The following is a 21,696-nucleotide window of genomic DNA, read 5'->3' on the forward strand; positions in this document are numbered from 1 at the left end:
GTGTGACCATCAGGAACATAAGGTCACTCAGCTAAAGAAGCACCCACTAATTACCAAGCTGCAGAAAGCTCAAAAAGAAATGCTGAAATGCTTTGTTTTGTTCCCATTTTTGTCCACTGGCCTTTCCATAACTTGCAAATCATGTTTGCTCATGTACTATTCGATGTGAAAGGAGAGAAAACATGAGTCAGGAGCCAAAGAGCTAAAGTAGACATAACCAGAGAGATGTGGGATGGTGATTTTTCCATTAGAGTGAAAGAGACTTCACTGGATTGAGATAAAGAAGAAATAGACTCTCCTCTTTCCCAACACTGAGCTGCTCTGAGTTTCACAGTTTATGACACTGTTCTTGAGAAGCCAAGAGCATAATTTCAAGAACAGGAAACATGATGGCTTCTTAATCAAATTAAATAGCGAAATGAAAGCAATAATTACTCAAATTTACTTGGTAAATTAGCAAGACAAATTAATTGAAACACTACTTTTGATCATAAGGATATAATTAGAAAAGTCTTTGGTGGATGAAAACATTTCTGAGCCATGAATTAAATCAATTGGACAACCTGATTATAAAGGCCTTATGCTTAATGTGTAAATCTAAACTTGCTGTTATGGAATGTAAAAGGAAATATAAAGATCAATCAGCAGATACTCACTTAAAAATGGTCCTGAACATACAGCATGAGTTGTAATAGCAACACCTACTGGACTCTTGTTACATGAAGATCCTGTACATGCATTATTTTTTGTATCATTTGACTGGTTAGTTTTTTAAAAAATAATAATACATTAAATCACTATTGTTAATCACAGATTTCAGAATCAAGGAGTGTAGGACACCAAATTTGCACAAAAGACAGACCAAGATGCCTTTTCTTCTCTTAGCATCATCTCCTACTTATAAATGCCACTACTACTCACTCAATGAAGCTTTGACACATCCAAGTTAACCCATAAGAAGCCAGTGAACACAAGAAATTTCCAAGGTAGCAGCTATTCATTCAAGAGTGGTCACACGATAAAGCAGGCTCTCGAGACTAAGGGGAGAAACTTCTAGTCCATTACTGGCCGGAGCTCACTTTTTCTGTTGGTCATAAACAAAGATGCTTAGAGCCACAACTGTCACATGCAGTCATCTCATGCGCATGAGGAGAGCTCACCTCAAGACGAAGCCAACTTTGTCATGGCAGGCAGGGCCCAGGTTTGGGAAGAAACTATGCAGGGTTGGGAGTTCGAGGCAAACCCTGACCCTGGACAACACCTTCCACCTCCAGGGGAGTCAGGTCTGAGACTTATGCTAGCTTTGGCCTTTTGCAATAAAAACTCTGAAATATCTTCTCTGAATCTTCTTTATTTAATTAAACCAGTATAATTCAGGTATTTGTCATTTAAAGCAAAGAAAGCATAATTCATATAAAACAAAATGAATCATTGTTAAACTCAACTCTAAAAAAATAAAATAAATTACTTTTCTTGATAACTAGGGCGGTTCTTTTTCAAAGTTTGGATGCTGATTGCCTGCCCCAGAAACACCTGGGGGACTTGTTTAAAGCACACATGAGAGAATCATAATTTCTGGGGCATAGAAATTAAAATTTCAATATTCTCAACAAGTCTCTCTAATTCTCATGCTAAAGGGTAAAAGCCACCATCATGCAACCTATGCAATTTTGGCTAGGGGATTTAGAAACTCATTAGGCAGCTTGTTTAGACTCCTGCTTTAAAAGTGAGAATTCATATCTGCTCTTTGCTTCTTCATAAATAAGTGTGATCTAAAGGTAAGCGGAGTAACAATCTTTGATCTCCTTTTGCAAAACTGCTTCAAAGCTCTGCACTTAATAAAATTAAACTGCTTGAAAAATAATGAATAAGTCTTATAAAATTGTTTATAAGGCTTGTAAAAAGGTTTTCCCTAAATCTTTCTAAGGAAAGAGGGCATTTATAAAAGAAGCTTCTATGAGACTCACACTACACTACATTACATTACAACCACAATGCAAGCTTTTAATGAAGCTCTTCCTTGCCTAACTACTACTTACATTTTGTGAACTCAGTTTACATGATCTTTCTCTGGAAAAACTTGCCCCTTACTATACCCCCCACCCCCAAATACTTACCTTCTCCAGTATGTCTGCTTTGGCTTCTTCCTGGTTTCCTTTCCTGCCCTCCCTGAAACCTATCCCACCAAGCCATCCCAAAACACACCACATGCAATCGCTCTACCTAAATCTCTTAAAGCCTTCAAGGTGCAGCTAAAAATATTTCCTTAGAAACCCTCTATGAGGTCTTCTTAAATTGTTATACACAACTAAATAAAACACCATCCAGGCTGCTATCAGCTGCAAGGAAGAGAAAACATGCCTCAGCTAATCCCAGTGAGGAAATAAATCTCTGTGTGTCAGCAAGGCTGGAAATTCCTCGGAAGGCTCATTCTAGGGAAGGCTGTTTGCTCTGCCCACACCACCCCAATGGCTGCTCCCTCCAGCCATTCCACCTGGAATGGAGGGAGAACATGACTCTGGGGTCTCTCTTGGGCTTGTCTCTCATCTTCCTCAGAAGCCTCTGATAACATCTTTAGACCCACTGGCCCAAATACCCTTAAGACTTTTCATGCCATGCTAGTGTTAGGAGGTGGGATGGCCAAGGTTAAGTCACAGCACGGATACCTTATGTGAGAACAACATGCAAGAAGAAAATTGTAATATTTACACAGTGTATTGGCTGGATGGGGCTGCTCAGTACAGAGTGCTGCGTGGCCCCAGTCCTGACCAGTATCCAAGGGTGAAAAGATATAAAACAACTGACATTTGATATGAACACATTTCTGGCATGTCAGGCATATAATTTGGTAGAGATCACGGATCCTCCAACTACAGAGCCACGAGCTGTTTTTATAAAAAGTACAAAAAGAAAAGAAAAAAAGATCCTATTGGGATAGTCACAACCATTCTGACATGAATTGTCTCTCACGCGATGACTGCTGAGCTGAGTAGCTGCAGCAGAGACTGCAAGGCTTGTAAAGCTAAAAATAGTTACTATCTAGCTCTTTATAGAATGTTTGTCAAACTCTGGCATAGACTCAGGGCTAGGCAGGGGTGGAGGGCACTCACAATGCCACTCCTCAGTGCCCAGCACTTTCCCTTTTGAATATCTTCCCAAGGGCATTACGTTCTTGAACATCTGCTTCTCCTGCTAGTTTTTTTTAATGTTATTTTATATGTGTGTGTGTGTATACACATATACACACATATATACACACACATATGCACACATACATGAAATATACATATAAATGAAATATACCTATATATGAAATATACATAGACACACATATATGAAATATATATGTGTATGTGTGTGTGTGTGAGAACATCATTCTTTCACTCTTTGCAGTGTATGCGTTCTCCTTTGAGGTGTAGTTTCCTGCAAAATTCCCATCACCAATTTACCCGTGCACCATCACCATAGTCCTTTATGTAAGAACACACTCCTGCTAGGCTTTAGGTTCTCTGAGGGCAGTGAAGAGTGTCTGTTTAACCAAACTCATTGCTGAAGCCATGACCACAGCCTCTAGCATCAGGCCTGGCCCATTGCAAGCACCTCAACATTTGCTGACTGTATAACTGAAGGAATATACTCCTTAAATAATCTTCCATTTGGGAACAAGAGCAATTATTTCTTTCAGGATGTGCTATAAAGGGTGAAACAATATTTCATTAATGACATGGAAAGAAAGGAACCCATTTTCTACAATAAGGAGGATCTGAGTTTTCATAACATTCTCTGATACATGGGAGGAAGCCCACATACTATCTCCTCAGAGAGGAGGCAGAAATACACTGGAATTCCAGAAGAGGCAGAGGCACAGTAGATGCCACTAAAAATAGGCCCCAGAGCTAGCCTTGCTGAGAATGCTTCCCCTCAGGAGTATGATATGGCTCCCAAATCTAATCTGAGGTTTTCTGCCAAGTTTGCTCTGGACGTCACTCATTCCCTGAAGTTCAGCTATAGTGTTCAGAGGGAACTGTAAGAATGTTAAGACAGAAAACACAGGAAGTGGGTGGAATAGGCCTGACAATCTCTCTGCCCCAGTTTCTCTTTCAATCTTCTTTCTAAAGTAAAGACCAGAGTCTGGGCCTCCCTGGCAGTGCAAAGGGTTAGGATACAGCACTGCAAGCCGATCACAGCCACTTGAGCATGAGTTTGATCCCCGGCCCTGGAGATGATTCACAAGGTGCAACAGACCTCGCCTGACCTGCCCACTACTCCCCTCAGCAGTGTACTTCGTGAGTCAGCCTGTTCTGCTCCCCACTCTGTCTCTGGTGAATCCTCTCACAGCCCATGCACCTCTGGCTTGTACCCCAGTTCCATATGAATTAATAAATAAATAAATACAAAAGACCGGAGTTTACAGAAATAACAGTAACTTGGAGAAACAGAACTCTAGGAACCCCAAGTGCTCATTCAGAGGACTAGACCTCATTTAATCTGTATAAAACGCCAGTTTTCATTTTTCTCCCTTTTTTCATTCAATCTAAGAGACATTCTTTTTAAAGAATGGCAAGCATCAAAAAAGACTTTTCTGCTTATAGACATAAATTAGTACCACTGTGAAAGAGACAAGTGTTCTCTCCTAAGATTCAGCTGACATTAAATTTTGGTCCATACTGCTCAGAAGATATAAAAACATTGAGGTACAGTAATGAAAATCACAAATAATAAGATTTGAGATTCATTATAACTTGCTAATTAATATAGCAACACACCACAGCAAGAGCTCAGTAAGAACACTGGTCTATAATCAAGTTGAGGCCTGTGTGAAACAGTCTGTGCGAAACAGCCAAGACGGCCTCAAAACAACAGAGAATGAAAAATGCCAAAGGCTGTAATGAAACATCTCCCCCGACACAGTGCCTGTCAACAACAACAACAGAACAAAAAAACAGGAAAATGTGCTGACTGTACGCTCAGGATCTTCCCTGAGGATAGGCTTCAGAGAGACTGTCACCAGGAGGAAGAAAGGGCAAAGTGAAATCTCCTGTTTTCTATTCATGCAAAGTAGGTGTTGTTCAGAGGTTTTCTCTACCCAAAAGGCTAGTGTTAATCTGAGTGAAACAAAGTGCTTGTCTTCCACAAGCCAAGACAAAAATTGCCTCTTTTTCAAATTCACAGACCCTTGGTATTATATTGAATCTGCTTAGTTTTCCTCAGTATCTGACATTTTTTTTCTTCACAGACACTCAAGCATAAACATTTAAAACATGATTTGGGACACAACGATATTACCACTGGGACAACAACATCTTGAAATTTTTTCTTCTTAGAGTGAAATATTTAATGTGAAAAGTGGATATTTTAGTAATTCACTACACACTAATTGTCCAAAGCTGCTCATTGATGTATTGAGGGAAGATAAATTTGCTTTCATTCGACAATCAGTACTTTACGAGCTCATTGTCTCAGATGTAATAACATCAATTCCAGAAAAACATCCTAAGAAAATAATTAAGTAAAGATGTATATTCATTAAACTACTCGTTACAATATATCTTAACAGAAATTGGAACAGACTAAAAATCCAACTAGAAAGAAATATGTAGTTAAGTAAATGTTGGTTTGTCAACTAAGAGAAATTATTCCTCAATGTCTACAAAGTATTACTGCAAACCGTGCAGCATTATGCAAATTTTTTATAGATTGTTAAGGAGAATACACCGAGGTCACAAGTAGAAAATATGTGAAGTTTCTGACAAGTTTACAGAAAAACAAAGTCAAGAGAAGTCCTTCATCCAGCTATTCAAAGGCATCTTGTTTGCTTCTCAAATCTGTATGGTCCCCCAAGAGGGCTTCTCATCTTCCCTTATCCCCTTGCTATTCTGTATTCCCAGCGAGGGTACTGTCAGATAACCTACCCATATCACTTTGTTCAAGACCCTACTTGCCTCTCATTCCTCTTACAAAGTTGACTTTTGCCTTTGGAGGGAAACTGCTCTCGATTTCTTAGCCTTTACTGCCATTTCCGTGAATGTTTTGTTTGCTTGATCTTCTCAGATATACTGAATTCCACAGTTATTTTTAGCATATGCAACAAGCAGTCAACATATGATTTTAAATGAATAATAAATCAAACTCTTCAGGACAGGGTCCATTTTGTATCTTTGCTCTACACTACCTACCATGGTGCCAGTAAATATCAGATTGTCAATAACTCTTCACGAAATAAATGGGTAAATGAATGTATGTGTGTTGTTATATATGACCGATGGCTGCAGGACAGAGATGTGTTTTTCTTCCCCAACCTTTTCCACCTCTGTTTCTATGAATGATCAGATAAGGTTCTTTTCTAGAAGGAGTGGCATTTAGTAAAAGAACTCACCCAAGTCAAACTGGTCAGAAATATAGCCACAGGTCTGCCGAACCTCCTCACTATCCCAGCCCAATGGGTAGAGGGCACAGCCAGCGCCAATCAACAAACCTGTAAAGAGAGAAGACCAAAGGGCTTTACCAGAGTCCTTCTGCATTCCCAGATAAAGGTAGATTGGGGGCGGGGGGTCAATATTAGCCACATAACAAAAGAGCATGGTGTCTGACTTTTGGAAAGCAATGACCAATGTTCCATTAAGCAGTCTAAGTTCAGTTCGATTCTCAGAACATATTCAAGTCTGCACAAGAGAAAAAAAACCAAAACAAAAAACAATTTGACAGTTCAGTTTGGATCCAAATTTGTCTTCAAACACACTAAAAGCTTTGCAAATCCTGTTTAGGACACAAACCACATACTCTTTTAATCACGCTTGTAAAAAGTCAACCAATTCTACCATCAATCCTTGAACATAAATACATAATTCAGGAGAAAGCCAAGTGACTGACAGATTATGCTTCATCATTCACTAGGTTTTTCTTTTTAATTTGAGAATCAAAATAGAATGTCTCAGCATCATCAAGTTTTATCAGGGGCAGAAAGAATATAAAGACTTTCATGAGGAACTCGGGCACATGGATTTGAACCTGTGATCTGTATTAACTGCTTGGCTCTGATGAGAAGTTGCGAATCGCACAGAATCCATTCATATCAGAAATACTTTAGAAGACAGACACTTATTGTAATCTAAGTCCTCCTTGCAGCTAAGACAAAAAGGTTTGGTGATTTAAACTGAAGAAAGTGGCAGATTTATTTTAATATAAATGAAGTTATCAGAGCAGCACACTCTGAGCTGACAGCTTTCCGAAGCAAGACTTTGGTTTTGCATCAAAGCCTAACATGGTTTCAAAGAAGCTGAACAAGACTTAAGCACTCACCATTTGAATCTGTCAGTGGGCTAATCTGAAAGCAACATCTTGTCATGTCTATCAGTGAAAACCATTATCATCACCTGCTAGTCCTGCACGTGTGCTGAGGCAGAGGGACAACCCCACGTCAGGAATGCTGAGAACATCAATCCTGTCTGAGGGAATATGGGTTGTTGTAGGGTGCTAAATGAGAAGATCAATTAATATGATAATATAGCAGTCGAATGACAGGACTCCAAAAGCATCTAGAAGAGACCATTAACATCTCTGGACTAAAACCCTTTCTCTCCTCTGGTGCAGTTTCCCTTTCTCCTGTGGTTGATTTAAGCACTAGTAACCATACAAGTAATTTCTTCCTCTCAGGCATCTAAGGAATAGCTGGTTTCCAACTCTCTCTCAGCTTCCATGCTGGGAGACAATCCCTCCCCCCTCCCCCCCCACCAAAGAACACTCCTGGTTTCCCATTCTAGAGCTCCTCCCTTCGACCTACACCTTGGGTAACATAAATGACCATCCAATGCAAAGGGGTTGTGATGGGGGAATGCCTACAAAGAATCTTTGAAACTGCCAATCACTAATTGAGGATGTTCTGTCTGCAGCTGTATAAATATGAATTGTGTTGAAGCTGAAGAATAATTCATAAAGCAGTAATACTAGGTTCTGCTGACTAAGCAAATGCTCTAGGGGCCACATTTCCTTAGGCTTTTACCTTTGGGATACAATTTATAGCATTCTGAAGACAACTAACTCCAAACTAGTTTATCCATATCCATATCAAGTAAAGAGATAATTAAAGAGGATGCCAAAGTGGGCATAAAATGAATTCACTGACTGCTTAATAAATAATGTGGTATCATTTCTATGATACTCAATTCTTAAAATAATAAGCAGCACTACTTTTTGAGATCTTGTGAGCAATACTTAAGCATGACAAATGCAAAAAGGTAGTTAGACAAAAAATGCTCAGGTATTAAACGAAAAGAAAAATAGGAGCATTTAAATCATTAATTTTTTCTTTACCTGATAGGCAAACAAATGATAAACAGTCTCATTTGCTAATGTGTTCAGTATGAAAAATTGGGTCATGTGTTCATGACAGCATCTACTTTGATCCAGTATTATGCCAACACGTTGAGAGACACACAGAGAGGATCTTTTAATGCTTTTATGTATATACAGAGGGCAAGAAGTTCTGTGCTTCTCTGAGTTATAGAACACTTGGCTATTGGGGATCATTTGTAAGATACTGGGATGCTTTTACAACACTCTGAAAGGTTACTTTAACCATGTAAATAATAAACACTTTCCTCACCATTCTCTTCTCCCTATAAACACTTTATACACAGGAAATTTGCATTGTGTGCATGAATTATTAGTTTATTTAATAAACACTCTGTGAGCATATGCTCACAGTGAAGAAAGTTGTTCAGTGGAGACCAACTTGCTTATCTGGATTTTTCTATTAATATTAATGTAGTCTTTGTTTGTTTTGTCATCTGCTAATGTTTGCTAGCAGCAAAGATACTGCAGATCCCGAAGGTTTGAGAAACATTTCTGGGAGAAAAGTGTCTGCTATAAACTAATCAGGCTAATTGGCTGTCACAATTATTAGGTTCTGTTGGTAAATATTGGTGGCTTCACTTCTACTACTAGATGTTAAGGGGAAAAGTAGGTCTCGGACCCACTCACCCAAATACATAAGAAATGTGTATTAGGCACAAAAGCCACCAATTCTCTAACTCAGAGACCCCCACTTTCCCACCCCATCTCCATCACATCATCATTCTAACCAGAGCCTTCAACACCATAAATGCCACAGATATGCAGATGGCAGATCAGGGTACTCAGGTCAGAAAGGCAACAGTATCTCCCATTTAATGGAACAGGAGAGATAGCACAGGGCCAAAGAGGGTTCTAGACCCACACTTCCCAATGCAGTAGCCATTCACTAACTTATAACTATTTAAGTTAGTTAAAGTTGAATCAAACTAAACATCACACCCTCAGTTTGCACGAGCTACATCCCAGTGCCTGTGAGCTACATGGAACTAGTGGCTACCATGCTAAACAGTGCAAATGTAGGCCATTTTCTGAGCAACAAAATGCTTCTGGAGAGGTTTGGGTCAGACCTCAGATGCGACTTCAGAAGGATGTGAGGCTGGTCAGATTCTTACACCCAATACTTGATTCTGCTTGTTAACCATCAAAATCCTCTCTGCATCTTTTTTCTTAAGTGAGACCACGAAACTCCATGCTGATAACTCTCCTGCTTATAGGGGTTCTGGTTCACATTCCATCAATGTGAAGCCCAATGCGAAGCCCTCCTGTGGGACTGAGAAGTTGAGAGAGTGTAATAAATCGGCCCAAAAGGCATGCCTTTCTGTACACAGCAGACAGGAGGCTTGGGAAGGGGCCTCCCAGCGGCTCCCTGAGCAACACCCACTCAGACAGCTGGCCAGCTGTAGCGTCTTTCAGTCCCTGTGCTTCCTGCCTTTCTGACCTCACTTCTTCCTCAGACTTTCTCATAGATGAAACTTTAATTCCATCCATTGAATGATGAAACTTTAACTACGGTGATGGCATAGGAGCAAATTGGTTGTGGGAAGTCCGCCGGGGTTAAAAATGAAATTAAAAAAAAAATGCACAAAATGAAGAATGATTTAACAAAATAAGTATATTTATTTAAAAAAAAATGAGGGCCCTCTCTGGTAGTGCAACGGGTTGGGACACAGCACTGCAAGCTAGCCACAGCCACTTCAGTGCAAGTTTGCTCCTTACCAGGGAAGTGACCCACATGGCGCAGCAGACCTCTCCTGACCCGCCCACTGCTCCCCTCAGCAGTGTACTTCATCAGTCGGCCTGTTCTGCTCCCCACTCTGTCTTTGGTGAAGACTCTCACCCTCCGCATCTCTGGCTTGTACCTCAGTTCTGTATGGATAAATACAATTTTTTTTTAATCAGATGAAACTTTAAATCCCTGGGCTCTATCTCATCCTACTTGAAACGTCCACAGTTTTTCCTTGTACTGAGCATGCCCAAATGGCACAAAGGCAGTAGAGTGAGAAAAAGAATTTCTATCCTACCCTATTACTTGGCTATCATCCATTTTCTCAATTCTAAGTGATCTCTAGTACAACTTACGTTATTTATTAAACCTTGGGGGCAAGTATAGATAGGTATATTGGAAGACTCTGTATTAACCACCTCGGTGGTATGATCTCTGGTTAGAAAATTTATGCTAATTAACTGTTCCCTGAGTATGGATTTATGAAGAATATATATTAAATGTTAACTAATCTGCCCTCAGGGCTTCTACTGGAGTGAACTAGCACTTTGAGGGTCTGGATTTATTAGTATGCAGCCAAGGGGTACCTAGGAACCCCAAACTGTTAAACGGTGCAGACTCTAAAAGGAATTTAGTGATCTTCACAAAGGCAAATGTAGCTGAATCTTAGTGTGAAAAGTTTCTTAACAGAATTGGTATGCAGAGAGAGAGAGAGAGAAGAAAATACTTTAAATGAACAGCTTGCTAATACAACTCCTGAAATTACCTATCCCCTTGTGAGCAAATGTTCAGCCAAATAGGCTCAGACTGAAGCATTGCCAGTGAAGCCACCAATCTAGGACAGCTTTTGTCAAAGAACCACAAAAAGGGGTTAGGCTGAACCCAGGGGCAGATGAAGAGACTCAAAATTGGAAATACATCCCATCGAGATAACAGCTGTCATTGTCTCTGCCAAGAACCAGGAGAGAACCATGAGAACCATGTCTCTCACCAACATCTTTATTCCAAATTCCTCTTCCAAGTATCCCTATGTGTCTCCCCATCATGTGTCTCCTCCAAGTCACTCCTCACACTTGCCCCACCCCCATCAGTTTATATATACACCTTGCTGCCCCCCATTCAGGAAGTGGGCTTCATGACATACTGAGATTCATAATCTAAGGTAAGTGCACATAAGTGGGGGTGCAGAAAATGGCACCTGTTCACTGCATTATGATGCTCTTCCCTCATTTATGGAAATGCATTCTGAACATATTGAGATGCTACACTGTAAAGTTAGACACCATTGTAAAGTTAGTGAGGACATCTTTTCAAAAAAAGAAACCTGTCTTTGCTCAGTTTTAGGAATGGTATACTCAAGCCATAGTGTGGAAATGAAGCTTTGATGGAGGCAGTATTTGAAATTCCCTGAATTAGACATCACTGTGGTATTCCATGATATGCTGAAATGGGGTTCAGAGACTACTATGACATCTGAAGTGGTTCCCAAATGATATGTTAGTGACCTAATAGGCTTTAGTAGCTCTAGCGGTGCAATTTGCTCCTGGGGAATAAATAGCTAATTAGACTCTCTGGCTCAAAAATTTATATAATGTACATGAATTTTCTTTATTAGATTTATAAACCTTATAGTTACCACATGGGCTTAACTATAAGCTATTTTAATCAACTTCTGTGTCACTGTCCATAAAAGACAACATGAAAAAAAATCACATTCTCACACAATTTTTGAAAATCTGTGCATTATAGGTGTGGAAGTGAGGAAAGACTGCAAAGCAAGGAAACCAGGGGAAAATAACAGAGGAGGAGGGTGGTTGGAAGAAATGTGAGATCATTTGCAACTACAGGCTCATTTGCAATTAAGAAGCAATCTATTTTTGCACTCCTAAAGACTTTGCAACTTTTAAGGGGTCACGAGTAAATCACAAATTAGTGTAAATTAGTTCAATCTTAAATTTCTACCCAACACCTCACTGAAATCAGCTATCAGGAGGCAATAGACCATCAGGAAGGTCATTTTGCAGGAGATATTAAGAAATTAGAGAAGTATGACCTTTGAAAAATGAAAAATAAATAGTCTAACAAATGCCTAATACTTGCTAAATGTGAACAATTCATTGACTGGTAGGTCATTTCAGTTTTAGGACCCTGGGATTTTGGCCTCACCTTGCTCAAGGATCATTAAAATATTTTAAGAGCCAGGTGAATAGAAAGACTGCTAAGTAGAAGCCAATGCTAAAAAAGAAGGATGGCCAACACTGAAAAGTGTTAAGGGAACCATGCAGTGAAACTGCCTTAGCAAAGATGTCTGCCTTCAGGCCCAGACGGGCTCTGGAGCCTAGACCTCAACCTGGATCTGTTCTGCCTACCATAACCCACTAGATAGGGTCCCTAGTGAAAGTTTTATTCGTTTTCACACAATGCTGGAAATATTTGCTATGATACTAATTATTTCTCAGAATCTAAGTGTGAAGTCTGAAGTCTGTAAAGAACTCAGTGATCAGAATACAGACCTGGTGCTGGGAATTTTCCCTTCTGCAAAACTCTATTCAAAAGCCCGACTTAACACTTAGCCAGAGGAATATTAACATAACAATCAGGTTCCTGCCAAGAAGGCGAAACAAACCTCTACTCAGTCAATGCCAATTACTCTCCACAGGTGGTGAGAATAGAGTCCCCCTGTAAAACTCATAAAGCCTTGTTTTTTTCCAGGCTACTCTTGAACATTTTTTTAAATGGGATCTCACTGCCCCCCTCACCCCCCAGAACCATGACTCCATTCTTTTTCCACAGGTTTTTTTTTTAGTATAATGTGACTTTTTCCAGCTATCACCCTTTCAGTGGTCAGACCAGCATTTCCCATCAATCCATCTTTTATGTTGTTTTGGATACTTTTATCTATCCTCCAGTTCCTTTATCTTCCTTTCTGTGGAAAATACCAAGGGAAATTGTTTTCTTTACTTTTCTCATGAAATCTGCTCAGTCTTGTGAACTGTTATCTGGGCTTTTCTTTGGAAAAGTTTGGCAGGTTTCCATCTCTAAGTCTCCATATGCTAATTTATGTACATTATATTCATCCATTTTCACCCCTAGATAACAGTGCCTTTACAGAAGGTGGCAATGGAAAGAATCCAGTGGTAGGAAAAGAACAAGAGTATTCTAACTTGCCAGATTCTGAAAGCACAATAAGGAGGAAACTACTCAAGTACCTATAAGCCGAGGCTTGGTTGGGCTCTTCAAAAACACACCTCTTTCAACATGTTTCCTGGAAACTGAGGCACAGAAGATTCAAGAGGCCTGTCCAAGTATACAAAGCCCAGACCAAGCCACAATTCCCTGACCCCAGTCTGGAGCTCTCTTGTCACCATCACATAAAACTTGTAGTGATGCATATTCCAGGGTCACACACTCATCACCCACAACATGAGTTCATCCATGGGCATTTGGATCTGACCAACATCATGCTTTACTAAGTAGGGTTATCTACTGTATGTACGTACATGGCAGGTTTATCGTGGATTCAGGCCGATGGATAAAGAGAGTCTGGACCTTTGGTGGAATTTTACAAGCCTTTAATGTTGGATACAGGGCATCAGGTACAACAGGCAGAGCAGGCAGGAAGGCTGGCATGCAAGGAGGCAAGCAGCAGGATGGGAGGGAGCTAGGAGGCCCAGGAAATAGTCTGACTACATTCCCCAGCCTCCCTCCACCCCCACGAAGCTCTGCGCACAGTCTACCTGGCCTTCTCCCTGGGGTAGACTTGGGTAGTCTTGGGTTGTCTCATTTTGCAGTATCATAGTCTCACTGTTTTCTAGCTGCTGTTAGAGTGATGCTGTGTTATGCATCCCTTCTATACACGTGTGTGTACCTGCACATGTGTACACCCATGCACTTTGGGCCCAGGTGTGCAAATAATGGGAAGAGAGCAAGACTGCAGGTGCTGGTCATGGAGACTAATGGCAGGAGGGGTGAGCATATCTAATGACTTCATTTATCCCATAGGTTATTTTCCCTTTGATCCAAATCCATTGTGTCTTGATTCATTGAAAAAAATGGGTCAACGGTGAGCCTACCTCCATACAACTAGAGCCAAGTCTGAGTGGTCCTGTGCAGTGACTCAGGGCCTCTTTCCTGCCCAAAGACATTTCCAACTAGGAACTGCTGTATCTTTGAATATGTCTTGAACATTTTCATTTCTGCGATTCAATTTCCTTTCTGACTGAGATACTCTCACTCCTTTACTTAAGTTCATACACTTTCATGAAAATACTAGGTGCTAAGGTCTAGAAATTTCAATACACAGGCTGTTCTGGCCACTCCAGCAGTAGTGAGTGGCTTGACGCCCTCCTGTGAGCTTCTACTGGGTGCACTCTGTTCCATTCTCTGGGCCCTATCACCTTTACTATACTTAGAAGTCATACAACTCCTAGAAAGCAAGAAACTTTACTTCTATCCAAATCATCATATTATTGATTAACTATCAAATAGCAGGAATATTATTTCTTGGTGTTTACAAGAGCCTCAGGATAATTATATGAGTTATATATCAGAGCATGTAAAAGCTATAGTTGCAATCACTTAGCAGAGGGAGAAAATTTAAGCTTAGAGAAGCAGATTCATGATCCTGGAGCAACAAAGTGGTAGACCCAGGACTTATATTCAGATCCAACTAAGCCCTATGCTGGTACTCCAAATCCCTAAATGCTTGCAATCCCAGCTCTGGGCTCCTGTTCTTGGTCCACATGTACACACTGCATCCCATACATACAAGGAGGAGGTGGAAGAAGGCAGAAGATCAAGAGAGATTTCAAGTCACCATTCCCCAGGGACTGACTCTACTGTTGCCTGTAACCAGAGGTAAGGGCCGTGGGGAGCCCCACAGACCCCTTCCCTGGAGGTGAGGAAAATATTTCCCTCCCTATTTCTGACATCCATTATCACAAAACCACCCCAGACATGGAGAATTCAGGTACATGACACAACTAAAGAAGTCCTGGATTCCCCAAGGCTTTTGTTTCGGCTGCTTTCTGATATAAGTTCCAGCCTAGAAACCTGTTTCACTTCTAACATAATATTTAGGAGGCAGAGAAAAGCTTTTCTTCCCACTAGTACACATAACCAATACATCAAGTGCCCGAGAATAGACAGATTCCATGCTTCCAAACCTTCCTCACTCATTTCTCCTTGAATAACAACAGAAAAAAAGGTGTCAGGGTAAGACATGATTTATCTTTCTATTTATTTCTAAGGTCCTTGAATGCTTCAATCAGGGATCCCGCCCTCGCACTAAGATGCTAGGCATACTTCCAGAAAGCAGCGCAATCTACATGTGATGAAAGAGAAAAAGACTTTCTACAAATGGACTCTGTGCCCTGTGCAGCTGCGACCTTCCACGGTGAGCCCCTTAAAGTCTAGACACTTTGGACAATGGGAAGCATGTTAAATACAATGTGATTTCACTCATACGGGATACTAAGAAAACAAAGCAGAGGAACAGCTGAATAAAACAAAGAGAAACTGAGATGATAAGACCAGCACAGTGGTGAGCAGAGAAGGAGAAAGGAGAGAGGTCATTTGGATAAAATTGGTTAATCGTATGTGGGAGACAGAACAGGGCTTTTAGTGATGAACTCAATGTAGTACAGGCAGACATGGGCTGGAAAGCTGTTGTGCCCTGTGTATGTCATCTGACACATGTCACACTGAAGTGGGATTTCAATCCATCATTAAAAAAGATAAATCGAGCTCTCCCTGGTGGTGCAACAGGTTAAAGCACTGCATTAAGTAGCTCTACAAAGCCACTGCAGCACGAGTTAGAACCCTGGCTCAGGAGGTGACCCACATGGTACAGCAGAACTCCCCTGACCCACCAGCTGCTCCCCTCAGCCATGTACCTTGTCAACCTGCCTGTTCTGCTTCCCATATGTCTCTGGTGAGTCCTCTCACCCACCACACCTCTGGCCTGTACCCAAGTTCTGTAAGCATAAATAAATAAATCTTAAAAAAAAAACCAAAAAGATAAATCACTGAGTAATCACACAGTGGAAATGTTAGAAAACAATGAAAGCAAGATAGGACTATGAACACTGACCGAAACTGATATTCAATACTCACTTATTAAATGGAAACAGGCTACCATATTTATGTATACATATGTGTGATTACAATGTTGCCTAATGGAAAGGGAAACATGTTTAAAAAATGATTTTATGGCCCTCCCTGCTGGCACAGCAGGTTAAAGCAAAGCACTAAGAAGCTGAAGCCACTTCAGCATGAGTTCCATCCCTGCACCAAAGGTGATCTACATGGCACCACAGACCTCTCCTGACCCGCCCACTGCTCCTCTCAGCAGTATACTTCGTAGATCAGCCTTTCTGCTCTCCACTTTGTCTCTGGTGAATCCTCTCACCGCCCTCGCACCTCTGGCCTGTATCCCAGATCTCTACGCATAAATAAATAAATCTTTTTTAAAAATGATTTTAAAGATGTAATGCAAATATCAAGTGAATATCCTAGGTCAAGATAAAAAACAAGCCCCTCATGTTGGTATACCACTTTTTCTATAAGCTATAGATATTCGGGCCCTCCCTGGTGGTGAAGCGGGTTGGAGCACTGCACTGCAAAGCTAAGTTGTGGCCACTTCAGGGTGAGTTTGATCCCTGCCCCAGAGGTGACCCACATGGCACGGCAGACCTCTCCTGTCCTTCCCCCTGTTCCCCTCAACAGTGTACTTTGTGGATCTTCCTGTTCTGCTCCCTACTTTTTTTTCTGGTGGACCATCTTGCCACCCCTGCACCTCTGACTGTACCCCATTTCTGTAGACATAGATAAATAAAATATTAAAAAAAATAAGTTACAGATATTCTGATAAAATATATTACATATCTTTAACCTCCAAACAAATACAAATGATTAAATCCTGAAGTCTCCTGGATTTTAGTCTCAACTACCACAGTAGAGGCTAGACTAGATCTAGTTCTTTCCAATTGATTTTGATGCCATGGAGAAAACAAACACCACACACATCTTACTGCCAGAATGTCACAGAGCAATGCAGAGCACAGCCTTGGAAGTCTGAACACATTCCCTTCTGACTGGGAGATGCTGGGTTACCTTCCTGCCTTTCTCTGGGATTTGTTTTCTTATTAGTAAAATGGGAATAAAGATCACATCATAGAACTGTAAAGACTATTTTACACCCACACTTACGAGCCTACATATGGATTTGCACATGCTTATACACAAGTCATATAGAATTGCATCTATAGCTTATAACATATATGCAGGTTCCTACTGATTTTCTTTCTTAGAATATATATTACTTTTACTACTTATCCTCATAAAGTACCTTTGTAGCCACTGAGAGGTTAGGGAATGTGAACATACCATGAAATCACTGATAGGGCAAAGGTAGCCAACAGACAAGTGTTTAAAGATGTTTTTCCATCCTTTATCCACCTTCAGGGATAACAGGACAGCAGAGCCTCGCCTAATTTTCTCAGGTCCTTTTAAAATACCATCCATTCCACTAAAAAACAACAAAGACAACTAAATAGTTGACAGACAACAATTTGGAAGCAACTTCTTTCAAGACAGCTATAGTAATTTGCCTTTCTGTTTTCTTACCCTCTTGGAATGTCAAGGATAACTGAAACGTTTTACTTTTCCTTCTGTGATTTACTGGTCTGTCCCAAACAAGTTTTGAGAGGACTTGAGAATTTTTTTCTATCCAATTCAATATTTCTTTCATGTTAATTCAGTTTTTAAAGTACTTATTCTATCTTAAGTTTCTTGAAATTAAGAATATACAATGTCTGACATATGATTATAAAGTATTTTAGAAGAGGAAAGTACTCTGAGTATTTAAAATACCTCCATAAACAATACTCATCTTTTTCAAATAGATTATTCTGTTACATTAAAATAAATGACTTTTTAAAGTGCAACAACTAACATAGCAGAACATGTAGAGGTCAAATCAGAAGTTCTAATTTTTTAAAAAAATTATTTATGCATACAAAACTGGGGAACAGGCCAGATGTCCAGGGGTGGGGAGAGGATTCACCAGGGACAGAGTGGGGAACAGAACAGGCAGATCGACGAAGTAAACTGCTGAGAGGAGCAGTGGATGGGTCAGGAGAGGTCTGCCATGCCATGTGGTCACCTCCAGGGCAGGCGGGGATCGAATTCATGTGGAAGTGGCTTCAGCTTCTTAGTGCTGTGCTTTAACTCACTGTGCCACCAGGACGGGCCCAGAAATTCTAATTCTTAACCTCTTAGTCAGGTAATGCACTTATCTGGATAAAATTTCATTAAAAATTTGAAGAATGAGCATGAGTTATATCCCTAGGGTCCAAAGCATGAGATACAGAAAGATCTATCTATATGAATATACACTGACACACACAGGTACATATATATATATCCACACACACAAACACATACAGGTGTATACATATATTGAATTTTACATACATGTGTAAAATATATGTAGGATAATCTATTTGATAGAGAAAACAATACTAATTGATCTCTACTATGTGAACTGAATTGATGGGCTTTGAGGTCTGAGCAATCATGGCGCTTTTCACTGTGGAAGAATTACACTGAAGAAATTCCATTTATTCCAAATCTGAGGGGAATGAAAGTGACAAAGAAACAACTCTGTTTCAAGCCTGCTCTTGCAAGAGTTTAGCAAAGACATGAACTGTAACAGGTAACAGCTGTACTGTAATAAAGGGGGCATGGCCCTGAGGGTTGAGTAGGGCTTTTTACAAGTGTCCTGGCTAAGAAAGGACACCTGGAGTTGGGGAAGTGGAAGGCAAGTTTGAGGAAAATGATACTAGACTGAGTTAGGAATGAAGGGAGAAGAGGAAAGTCAGGGCCCAATAGCTGGGATGAGGCCAGTGACCTTTGAGAAAGGTCAATAATTTGGGGCCAAAGATGTTAACCCTTATTTAGTGGTCAAGGGAACCATTCAGTTTGTGAGCTGAGTTCCCAATGTCAGAGCTATAGGGCCCCAAAGGTGATCAAAACTAGTGCTTCTCAAATCTGACCAACAAGCGATCCCTCAAGACCAAGAGAGGTAAACTTAGCCGGCTGGAGTCAGGGGCTGTAGCACAAATCAGCCCTGCTCTTGAAACAGGGCTCACTTCTATTTGTGAATTATGGAATTTTTCATTCTACTACCTAGATAGCCTTTTATTTTGTGTGTAAAATGCTTTTTCTAGGGTTAAAGCACTGCATTATGAAGCTCTCCGAAGCCACTGCAGCACAATTTTGATCCCTGACCAGGGAGGTGTCCCACGTGGCATGGCAGACCTCTCCTGACTTAACCGCTGCTCTCCTCAGCAGTGTACCTTGTCAATCTGCCTGCTTTGCTACTCATTAGTCTCCAGTGAATCCTCTCACCCACCACACCTCTGGCCTGTACCCTAGTTCTGTAAGCATAAATAATAAATACATTTTTTTAAAAAAGATTTATTTGTGCATACAGAACTGGGGTACAGGCCAGAGGCTCAGGGGTGGTGAGAGGCTTCACCAGAGACAGAGTGGGGAGCAGAACAGGCAGATCGACAAAGTACACTGCTGAGGGGAGCAGTGGGCGGGTCAGGAGAGGTCTGCTGCGCCATGTGGTCACCTCCGGGGCAGACGGGAATGGAACTCATGTGGAAGTGGCTTTAGCTTCTCAGTGCCATGCTTTAACCCACTGCAACACCAGGGAGGACCATAAATACATTCTTTTAAAAAATGCATTTTCCAAAATTTTGGAGTGACTTCACATGTGTATGGGACACCACTGGTTTCTCATAAGCGTGTGTGCAGTTTTCTTTTATTTTTTCTTATTAAATTATATCTTATTATATTATATCTTTTATACCATTGTATAAAATCCCTACCACCAATTCACCCTGTAAAATCCCTACCACCAATTCACCCATGAACCTTCACCATAGTCCTTGTGCTCTTCTCTCCCCTGCTTTGATCCCTTTTCCTCTGTCTACCCAAAGGACACAAAAATATTTATTCAAAAAGATACTTGCACCCCTATGTTTACTGCAGCACTATTTACAATAGCGAGGATTTGGAAACAACCCAAATGCCAAAAATGGATGAGTAGATAAAAAAAGATGCAGTATATACACAATGGAAAACTATTCAGCAATCAAAAAAAAAAAAGATAAACTTACAGAATTCGGTTTTAGACGAATCAGTCTAGGCTGCATTTCAAAAATAGTCAAGAAGTCTGACATGAAATAGATGCTCTAGTCTCTGTCCAAAACTTTTTCTGCAATACTAATGCAAAGCAGAGGATCTGATCTGACTGGCACAGGACACATCATATTCACAGGGTTCCAAAGTGACCCATCGCTACCCGACAAGTGAGAGGCAGATGTCCTCATCTGGCCACACAAACCCCACCAGTCCGCTGTGACTCTGGTAGAGCAGCAAAGCACAGCGTTCCCAGAGGTGCTTAAGCTCGTCTTCCCTTGCAAGCACCAGCCCCAACACTGAAATCTCCAGCTTATTTATGAAGTGAGACGGGAGCCTCGGCGAAGTGCCTCCTTTCCCAAGTGGAAATGAGCAGCTGCTAATCAAAGGCTGTCAAGTGTGATTTGTATTGCCCAGGACTTCACAGGAGGCATAAAAACAAAGATCACAATGCCATGTTTATCCCTCTTTCATTGCTGGTTCTGGCAATAGTATTACAGTCAGGCAGGCTGAGTCAAAACCATTTTCTAAAAATATGGATCAGCTGAGACCATTTAAGGCTTCCTTTTATGGAGTTAATGTTAGGACTTTCCCCCTTGGGCTGTTTTGTGTATTTTTTCCCAGCGCCTGCTCTTCCAACAGCATCTAGCTATCTAGAAAATATACTCTCTCTTCTTGCCAGGGGAATCACAGCCGCCCAGAGACTGATAAGCAAGGCTGCATTCTTCCCAGGAGCCTGGGCAACTATTCCCAAGGGCTCCCTCTTCAGAGAGGACGCAGCCTAAGCCTCCCTGGGAGTTTCTGCTGGGAGTAATTGGTTTGTTGGTGGACCTGATGCTGCCCAGCAGGTGGGACTGACCACAAATCAATCCACTGCAATCCTTTCAAGGATGAGTGTCTATTTTCCCAATGGTTATGAAAAGAGAATATTATATTCTAGAGGGTGAACTGTAAGCCACTATTTATATGGATGCGCCAACTTAGGGAGAAAGAAAATTAACCCTCTGTCTTAAGCTTTTCACCCAATCTGAATAGCTGCTGGTAAGGAGGGTGCAGTTACACTGAGGGGGTGGGTGGGCTTCCAATGTGGAGTTTGTTTCCTTTTCAATAAGCCAACAAACAAAGGGAATGCAACTGCTTTCAAACAAAGTTTGTAAACAAGCACTTTTTAGAATGTGTACTCGCTCCTTCAGGCAGCCTGCCACAAAGGCTGGGGGTGTGCTTTAAGAAAGGGGCCCAGGCCCTCCCTGGTGGCGCAGCGGGTTAAAGCACAGCACTGAGAAGCTAAAGCCACTTCCGCATGAGTTCAAATCCCGCCTGACCCAGAGGAGACCACATGGCGTGGCAGACCTCTCCTGACCCACCCGCTGCTCCCCTCAGCAGTGTACTTGGTCGATCTGCCTGTTCTG

General features: G+C 41.1%; 1 protein-coding gene across 1 annotated transcript in view; it reads right to left on the reverse strand.

The window, feature by feature from the left end:
- LHFP (lipoma HMGIC fusion partner) overlaps positions 1–21,696 on the reverse strand; it is a 230,372-nt gene that overhangs the window by 21,068 nt on the left and 187,608 nt on the right. Inside the window, exon 3 of the mRNA XM_004680227.2 lies at positions 6,377–6,475. Within this exon, the coding sequence (XP_004680284.1) occupies positions 6,377–6,475 (99 nt within the window). The remainder of the gene's footprint in view (positions 1–6,376; positions 6,476–21,696) is intronic.

The sequence above is a fragment of the Condylura cristata genome, unplaced genomic scaffold, assembly GCF_000260355.1.
Source record: "Condylura cristata isolate star-nosed mole 26May11 unplaced genomic scaffold, ConCri1.0 scaffold00010, whole genome shotgun sequence".
Classification (NCBI taxonomy): domain Eukaryota; kingdom Metazoa; phylum Chordata; class Mammalia; order Eulipotyphla; family Talpidae; genus Condylura; species Condylura cristata.